This window comes from Trachurus japonicus, chromosome 2, assembly GCF_045865225.1.
Source record: "Trachurus japonicus isolate A0001 chromosome 2, Traja_1.0".
NCBI classification, from domain to species: Eukaryota; Metazoa; Chordata; class Actinopteri; order Carangiformes; family Carangidae; genus Trachurus; species Trachurus japonicus.
The window spans coordinates 4952915-4962209 of NC_140908.1; the positions used below are offsets into that span (position 1 = coordinate 4952915).

Sequence of the window (9295 nt, forward strand, 5' to 3'; positions counted from 1 at the left end):
GTGCTGGCGAGGATGACGATGATGAAGAGCAACAGTGGGGATGGTGCGGCCGCTAAATGGCCGGTGGAGCATGCAGAGAAATTGCAATGCACTAATTCCCGGCGGATGATTCATGAGTCCTGTTCAGCCCTCATTTGCTAATAATTCTTAAAGTCTCGGCTTGCTCATATGTTTTCACAAAGACCTGCTGCCTCACACTTATGGCTTATAGGCCACTGCAGATGGCGACTGGCTTAAAGCAGCGCGCGCGGGGGCCCCGATCTGATCGCACGCTATTTGCATATCAACTAGCTGCGCCGCTGTCACTGATTGGTTGCTGTCACAGGGCCCCGCGCTGATCAATATAGTGAAAACTAGGACGCACTATAGCAATAGCACAGGGATATCTTTAAAAATGAGATAATTAAATTAAGTTGTTTGAAATGGCCTCTGGGACTGAGGGGATGAGCGCGTGCAGGCTATAGAATAATATCAGGACTTAGTAAGGTATCGCACATCAGCGCTGCTCCGATTTATTAAAGAGCTTCCATGTGCAGCCTGACACTGTTTTTCCAGGAGGCCTCTGGAAATCTGTCCCCGTTTAGTCACTTCCCTCCTGTAGCCCAGTGATATCTTAATTGCCAATCCCGTCATCAATCTGCGGAACTGACGCTATATAGGAACGCACCTCTGCACTGCAAAAATATATCAATAACATTAAGTTAAAAAAAATGGGAAATTAAAATAAATAGATAAATAAAAACTGTGAGTGGCGCTTGGTGTTGGATTCTGGCTTTGCAAAGCAACTTAAGCAGCTGATTTGATCAAAAGATTAAAGTGAAATTATATTTTCTTGCAATAGTAAATCTCAGAAGAAAAGAAAAAAGCAGCACTGCAGTAGAATTAGGTTGAAAAGGTCAGATTTTTTATTTAATTTGAAAATAAATTAAGTTATTCTAATAAAAAAAACATGATTATTGAACTGTGACATAAGATTGACTTTTTTGCAGTGTATGCTTTACATATTTGCAGAAATTTTGCATCACCAGTGAGCGCGACACCTGGCGGCAGTTGTGATTATGATTTCCGCGTTATTAATATTATTTATGATGGAGCCAACAATGAAGATGTATTTCACCTCCAGCCCGAGCTGCAGCAACATCTGTGCACAGCTACAACACCAAACACATGGATTTCAACCCCTGCGCGTAAAAGCACATGTTCCTCATTAGTTCCAACTTGACACTGATTAAAATAATAATAAATAATTTCCCTATAGGAAATAAAACATTTTTACTTAACTTTCCAGCAACGCACCATGCAGTAATCTTAATTTAAAACTAAATTGTGATCATAAAGGGACATGTCAGCTCAGAAAAAGTCAAACTGAGGCCACTGTCATTCACAGATTAAGATGAAAACAGCTATGATCATAAACAACAGCTTGTTATTGGCGCGAGGAGCTGCTGGCGTTACTGTAACGCGTTACCGGGGGCCAGCACATGCACATGCACAGCACAGCACCGGTGCTTGCTGGCCCGGGACACCGAGGACCCTTTTCATCTCGACTCCAGTGCACAAACATACAGCTTAATGCGACTAGTGTTTCCCCCTTTTATTGGGCTCACCATGGCTACCAAGTGCTGGGCTCAGAAATGCACTCCCCATCAATGAAGGAAAAGGAGTTAACCCGTGAGAAAAGAAAAGGACAAAAATAACCCTGAAAAGCAAAAAAAAAAAAAAAAAGTGCTGCGGGAAAAAAAAAAAACCAAGCGACTGGTCCACGGACGCGGGTTAATGTGTGATAGATCCACAGAGTGAAGACGCGCAAAAGTTGGGACGGACACTGGAATGCTTTGACGGATCATGTGTGACCACATCTCTGTTACATTATTATTTTTATCACTTTTCTTTACTTTTTTTATGAAAAAAAATGAAAAATAAAAATCTGTTAGTTTTTAGTTTTAGTTTTTTTTCCTGACATTCCCTCCTTCTTCATCCTGGAACAGCTCCAAAACAAAAACAGGATAAAAAAAATACTAATAAAGCCCGAGCCGGTCAGCAGTCATTACGATCCAGGCTTGTTTTATAAGCAATCATGGGCTTTGTCTGTCATGACGAGTGCAGTTAGGAGCGCACGGCGGTCGGCTGCCTGCTGCACATAAACTTTAAACAAACTTTGCAGCGGCGATATCGATTCATATTAAAGGATTTCATATTGCACTTGCCTACGCGATCCCTCTGGAGGATTCAACCGAGGGGTCTCCCTCTCCCTCTCTCTCTCTCTCTCTCTCTCCCTCTCTCACTCCCCCTCCCTCCTTCCTCTTGCTCCCTCTCTCCCTGCTTAAAATGTGATTGATTGCACTTTTCTCCGGTGGACATTCACTACAAAACAGCACCGCTTATCCATCTGCCCGCTATTTATATATATATAAAAAAGCACCCAAAAAAACGGTGCGTAAAAGCAAACAGCGGCGCGCGTATTGATTTTTACGCAGAGGAGGAGGGTGAGGGAGGGAGAGAGGGAGGTAAAGGACACGCATTTGGAATTCGGTTTTAAATATAAGTAAGAGGAGATGTTGGTGCGTTCAAGGCGCGGATGTAAAGATGAAATATCATTTAAAGGCGAGGAGCTATAGACCGAGGGGAGGAAGCGTGTCGGTGCAGCCGCGGTGGAGAAATGCGCGGAGAGGAGACGATAAACTCTCACATTCCTCAAGCGTGGAAAAAAAAGAAAGAAAAAAAAAAGAAACCGGCATCGATAACTGTTGACTTACCTTGTGTCCAAGAGCAGGGAAATAGCTTCACATTGTTCATGTTGCGTCTGTGAGCGGTTATCTCCGTTTCCCTACGACTCGGTGCTCCCTAAGATTTTCTTTCCTCTGCCTCAACTGAGCAGGAGCACTCCTCGGCTCCCGCTATTATTTTCACTAAAATATATGAAAATTTATGCAAATGAAAATCAGCACTAACTGTTCGTCTCTTGTTATACTTGGGGATGATTTTTTTTCCTCTCCCCCCTTTCTTTTTTTCTTTCTTTCTTTCTTTCTTTCTTTTTTTTCCCCGCATACAAAATAAATGAACTCCCCCAGCAGGGAACTTGGGGACCTTTTTATAATAAGCAAATAAATAATAAACACATCATATATCAGAGAGGAGTGTGTTTTTTTCATCGGCGTGCGGTGATTTCGTGGAGCATTTCTGAAATGACTTTTTGAGTCTTCTTTTTACATATTATGTGTTGTTTTTATCTTTCTTTCTTTTTTTTAGGGTTATCTCCCTCTCCTCCGCATATGTATCCTCGGTGTCACGTTTCTGCCGGCCGCCTGAGACGCCCTCTCAGAGCAGCGTGCAGTTGTGGATTGAACTGCAGTAATTTAGACAGAAATCCTCACTGTATATTAATGAACAGAGCAGGGCCCCCATGGCTCTGGCCCCCAGCCTGCCTATTCAATGTAAACAAATCCACGAGGCTCCCTCGGTTTTGAGCCCAGTCCAAATTAAATCTACTGGGATGAGAAGAAGAAGAGGAAGAAGAAGAAAAAGAAAGGGGGGGCAACTGGCATGGAGAACACAGCCCCACTGCCTTATATTTGCCCTTAAATCCCTCCTGCAATAAAATCTGTGCGTCAGCTTTGATTCGCAGAGCTTACTGACATGTAGCCCCCCAACCTGTAAACAAAACGCAGTTAATCCTGTCAGGAAGTCACCTGCTCCGGCCAGGTGGACCCCCCACCTCTCCCCTCCCCAGCCCTCTGCTCCACCAATGGGCGCAGTGGGAGTTATATATACTGTATATATCTGGCACTTGTTACCACCCATGGGTGCATCCATAGGCGCAGGGGTCCCACATACTTAACAAAGGCCTCATTCATTCATCTGTGGGGTTACATGGTCACCTTAAGGGATGGTGCACATCTTGATTTTTTTTTTTTTCCAGCATCTCCACCCCCCCCCCCCCCCCCCCCCCAAAGGACTGCTCAATTTGCCCTTGTTTTGGCTGCCACTTTCTCTTCCACTGTGCTTCAGTGAGGTTGCCTGTGCGCGGCGTTTCCGCATGGAAGCATCCCCGCAACCTTTGTGCGTTAACTCCTGAGGAGCCGAGGCGCACACACGGGTGGAAAGGGGCGGTGGGGTGGGGGGGCTGTGACACGCACACTCGTCTTCTTCCTCCTCCTCCTCCTCCTCCTCCTCCTCCTCCTCTCCTCTGTGCGTTAAACAGACTCTGAATGTGCAGAGTGATGTATGTTTTTTTTTTAAGTCAATTGGAAATATAAACTTCAGCTTGTCTATATTTTAATGTTGTACTCCCCCTCTCCCTTGCCCCTTAGGAGGTCTTTCACCTCCTACCAGGCCATTGCCCTAATAAGAATGTATTCTTAGCAATTCTTGCCTGGTTAAATAAAGGTTTACTACTACTACTACTACTACTACTACATTAAAGACAGGTCAGATCTGAAATGCAAATGCCTCATAACTGGAGCCACTCAATCTCTTCCTCTTTATTTATTCTGAGCTTTTCCTATATTTTCCATGAGTGTCCCACAGGGAGTTGAACCATAACCGTGACACCCAGGCAGCACTGACGCTTTATTCTATTACACAATCAGGTCAAGGGAGCAGATTATTATAATTGTTGCCAATAGATCTTTTAATGTCAAAAGTGCATGCATGGTTTGAGTGAACTAGTAAATGAGAAAAACAAAGGACAGAACAGGTGGGATGTATTTTCTTGTCTTTTTTATTGGCTAAATGGAGTTTCTCCAGCTCTCTGAGCTCTGTGATGGGCTTTTTTGGGAAGACTTTTGCTTTCAAATAGCTGAGTGTGTAAAGTACAGGTTGTCTTTAAAAAAAAAACAACAACAATAAAGTGTACCATGCTGTCAGTTGGAGTCCTGCTGATCAGGATCAGAGAGGATCAGAGGTCACAGTTGATCCACCTCTTCTCTTTACCCCTTCACCCCTGTTTGTGTACTAGTATCTCAGTACTGTTTACTACCAAGTTGTCTTCCCCTGTTTTGTTTGGACTGCAATTAAAAACCAGCCAATCGGAACAGCCGGAAGGAGGGCTCGTGCAGCCCGGAGCAAGGCTGGCGAGACCTGCCAATCACACCCCGGGTAACCAATCAACGAGGACGCACGGGGTAAACATCCGCGCGTCGTCTCAGGGCTACGGGGGGGGGCGGCGGCGAGGGGGGCGGGGCTACACGGTCCTGTCAGGGAGAGAGAGAGCGACAGAGAGATATAGAGAGAGAGGCGGAGAGAGAGAACAAGCGAATGAGAGAAGAGGCTTTGCAAGCAGCGCCGTGCACTGTTCTACTGGACTGTACTTCAACGGGAGTTTGCGGTTTGGCAGGTTTATATACATCAAAACAGAACAAAGAGAGAGGCTCTACAGTGCTATAAAAGAAGAGAGAGAAAAGAATAAAGCGAGGGAGAAATCTCGGCGACTGAATTACAAAAGAACTGAGGACACTCTGCTAATGTTTTTCACATCCAAAGGGGACATAAACCGGGACTTTGGACATTGTGGAGAATTTGCAAGGCTTTTTGTTTTTCGCGACCTCCAAAAGTTTGTTTGGGACAACTCTTTTTTCTTTTTTTTTCTCCCGTATTTGAATTTTTAATGTCCACAATTGCATCCCGGCGCAAAACTTTTCCACACGGACTGCACATGGTTTCAAAGGGCTTTTTGAAAAACCTTGGATTTTACTCGTCCACGTCCTCGCAGAAGTGTTTGAACTAGAATGTTGTAAATACATGCGGATTTTATCCAGCGCCTCTGCTCCTCGTTTATCCACCTTTTTTTTTTTTTTTTGGCGTTTTTCTTTTACGCACGTCGATGGTATTTGCCAAAAAAGCTACCCATACTTTTAAAGTTTGAATAATTCATGAGATACAATTTGCCCGCTCGAAAGAAGTGACTGTAAGAAAAAAAAGGGAGGGGGGTTATCCACAAACATATTCATAAGGGTTGACGGAATGGCCACCGCGGCTTCCAATCCTTATCTGCCCAGCAATAGCATCTTATCGTCCGGCTCCATCGTGCATTCTGACTCCGGGGGCGGTGGCATGCAGCCGGGCAGCGCTGCGGTTACCTCCGGGTCTGGGGGCTACAGAGGGGACCCCTCGGTCAAGATGGTACAGAGTGACTTTATGCAAGGCGCGATGGCAGCGAGCAACGGAGGACACATGCTGAGCCATGCCCACCAGTGGGTGACATCCCTGCCGCACGCCGCAGCCGCAGCAGCAGCGGCCGCGGTGGCTGCAGCAGAAGCCGGATCTCCGTGGTCGTCGAGCCCCGTGGGGATGACCGGCAGCCCGCAGCAGCAGCAGGACGTGAAAAACTCCGGCAGAGACGATCTGCACACGGGCACCGCGCTGCACCACAGGCCCCCTCACTTAGCCCCCCACCAGACTCACGCCGGGGCTTGGGGGAGCACGACCGCGGCGCACATTAACTCCATATCCGGGGGGCAGCAGCAGCAGCAGTCGCTCCTCTACTCCCAGCCGGGGGGCTTCACTGTGAACGGGATGCTGAGTCCCGGGAGCCAGAGCCTGGTGCATCCGGGCTTGGTGAGGGGGGACACGCCGGACCTGGACCACGGCAGCCACCACCACCACCATCACCACCAGCATCCGCACCACCAGCACCACGGCGGCGTCAACAGCCACGACGCGCACTCGGACGACGACACGCCGACCTCGGACGACCTGGAGCAGTTCGCCAAGCAGTTCAAGCAGCGGAGGATCAAACTGGGCTTTACGCAGGCGGACGTCGGCTTGGCTTTGGGCACCCTGTACGGGAACGTTTTCTCTCAGACGACCATCTGCAGGTTCGAGGCTCTGCAGCTCAGCTTCAAAAACATGTGCAAGCTCAAGCCTTTGTTAAACAAGTGGCTGGAGGAGGCCGACTCTTCCACCGGCAGCCCCACCAGCATCGACAAGATCGCGGCGCAGGGGAGGAAGCGAAAGAAGCGCACATCCATCGAGGTGAGCGTCAAGGGGGCTTTGGAGAGCCACTTCCTAAAATGCCCCAAACCCTCGGCCCAGGAGATCACCAGCCTGGCGGACAACTTGCAGCTGGAGAAAGAGGTGGTTAGAGTCTGGTTTTGCAATAGGAGACAGAAGGAAAAACGGATGACGCCCCCAGGAGTGGCACAGACGCCGGAGGATGTGTACTCTCAGGTCGGCAATGTGAGTGCAGAAACACCGCCCCCCTCCATGGACTGCAAAAGAATGTTCAGTGAAACATAGAAACAGCACACAAGAATATTTTATATGAAATTAAACTGATTTTAAAAAAGCAAACAAAAAAAAAAACACACAGACTATCGCCAAGATAGCCAATTTTTTGATACTGTGATTGTGAGGGAATATGAATAAGACTGCAAAAATGTGTTATCTATTTTTCACCAGAAAAAGACAGAAAGAAAGAGAAAAAAAACAGCAACCTTTCCCCCCTTTTTCCTCCCAAATCCCCTCAGAAAAACGCACCGTTAACCTTTTTCCAGGCCCTGAAATGTCTTAACCTAAAAGGTTCCTTCTGCTTTTTTCTTTCAGGGGCATTTTTTAGTAGATTACTTAAAAGATGCAAGTGAAGCGAGCGACCAGAGGGTGACAACTACAAGTTCATTCCACCAGGTAATTTTGGCGCATTAAAACACACCAAGAGGAAACCAAGTATTTTTCTTTTTTGTATTCTTTTTTTCTCTTCCCCCCTTCTCCAAAAATTTTTTACTCCCCTTCATTATCCTGTGTTTGATTGAAGAAACAAAGGAGCAGGCATTTTGTATATTTAGAAATGGGACTGAACGCCCCCCCTCCTCCTCCTCTTCCTCCTCCTCCTCCTCTTCCTCCCCTCTGTCTCCATGCCCAACAATAACAAGAGGGGGAAAAACTGCAACAATATGAAGAAGAGTGACATCCACGACGCTTCCATCATGATTTACAGCTTTTGATTTTTTTTTTCCTCTCTGAGGTGGATTGCATGGTTTCATTTACACACACACACTCACACACACACACACACATACGCGGAGGATTAGGGATTTTTTCCCCTCTCTCTCTCTCCACGTTGAGGCCCTCGTGAAAGAAAAGACAACCAGGACCAGGACTGTCCCAGCCTGATCTCAAAGATCACCTTCTTGGTTTTTTTTTTTTTTTTTTTTTTAATTATTATTATTATTATTATTTAATGGACTTTGACACCGTGAGTGGATTTTTCTCTCCTTTTTTTCCAACAAATAGAGCATAAGACATTTGAAAAAGACTTCAGCTGCACTTATTTGAGAAAAAAAAATTCTGAAAATCTGTTGCCAAGTGTGACTGAGTGGGTGCTGTGGATATACTATTAATGCTGCCCTTTCTAAGCAGTGTTCTTTGGTAGGTTTTAATAAACAAAACTCTGTAAAGCCGGCAATATAGATCACTAGATCAGATACTGATCTGAGTTATTTACTTTATATTTTTCATCAGAATGACTTGTTTTAATATTTTATTCGGAATACATATGAATTATTCCAAACGGTAATTTATTTCCTCCCCACAGGAACTTGTGTAAGATGCTTTCCCCTTCCTTTGTTTTATTTGAGTTTTTGTTTTTTCTTATATATTTTTTTTGTTTTCGTTGTTGCCCTTATTTGTTTTATTTTTTTCCTTTTGTTTTGTATTATCGTTTCTAAAGGAGCACAAATCATCATAAGCTGACATTGACCGTTGTTAGGTAATAAGGGTATATTTTGATGTGATAATTTGATTGTAATTTAATTTCAGTAGTGGTTCCGTACGAGCTGATTGAGACACAATAAATTTGTTAGAATGAAATGCAGTCATCTTGTGTTTTGACGTTTTATATTCTTATATATTGGGCTGTGTTTTATTTATTTTTTTATCTTGATATTTTTCTATATATATATTTGGAAGGGGAATTAGCCTGTGTGCTGTTTTTACATGCAGCAGCTAATGAAGAAAATGGTGGACTATTTTGTCCCAGATGAAGCTGCGAGCTAATAATACCCTCCATTAGAATAATGCACAGCACTGAGCTCGTTGCAGGAAATGACAAGAGCTGCACCCTTAGAACCAAAACAGCTGATTTTTATTTATTTACCGAATATATTTATAGGGAGGGGAAAAGAAAGAAAAAAACAAAGATAACTTGTCTTGGCCGGTTTTAAAGAGCCCAGGAGGTTCTAGGTTATTGCCTGAGCTTAAATAAATGTCCACCACGGTTTGTTATCATGGTCCCATAACTGTACATTACCATTTAAATGGGAGATCGCGGCCAGTTGCAGGGCCTGCACAATGGCTCGTC

General features: G+C 45.1%; 1 protein-coding gene across 1 annotated transcript; it reads left to right on the forward strand.

The window, feature by feature from the left end:
- The first annotated feature begins 5250 nt into the window (after positions 1 to 5250).
- LOC146990649 (POU domain, class 3, transcription factor 3-B) lies at positions 5251 to 8809 on the forward strand. The gene is made up of 2 exons (XM_085796623.1): positions 5251 to 7176; positions 7543 to 8809. The coding sequence occupies exons 1-2, from the start codon at positions 5962 to 5964 to the stop codon at positions 7639 to 7641; spliced, it is 1314 nt and encodes a 437-aa protein (XP_085652749.1). The 5' UTR covers positions 5251 to 5961; the 3' UTR covers positions 7642 to 8809.
- Positions 8810 to 9295: the final 486 nt, after the last annotated feature.

Coding starts and splice junctions, on each gene's coding strand:
- LOC146990649 (XM_085796623.1), top strand. CDS start 5,962: ATGGCCACCGCGGCTTCCAATCCTTATCTGCCCAGCAATAGCATCTTA. Junction 7,177..7,542: donor TGTACTCTCAGGTCGGCAAT/GTGAGTGCAGAA, acceptor TTTTTCTTTCAG/GGGCATTTTTTAGTAGATTA.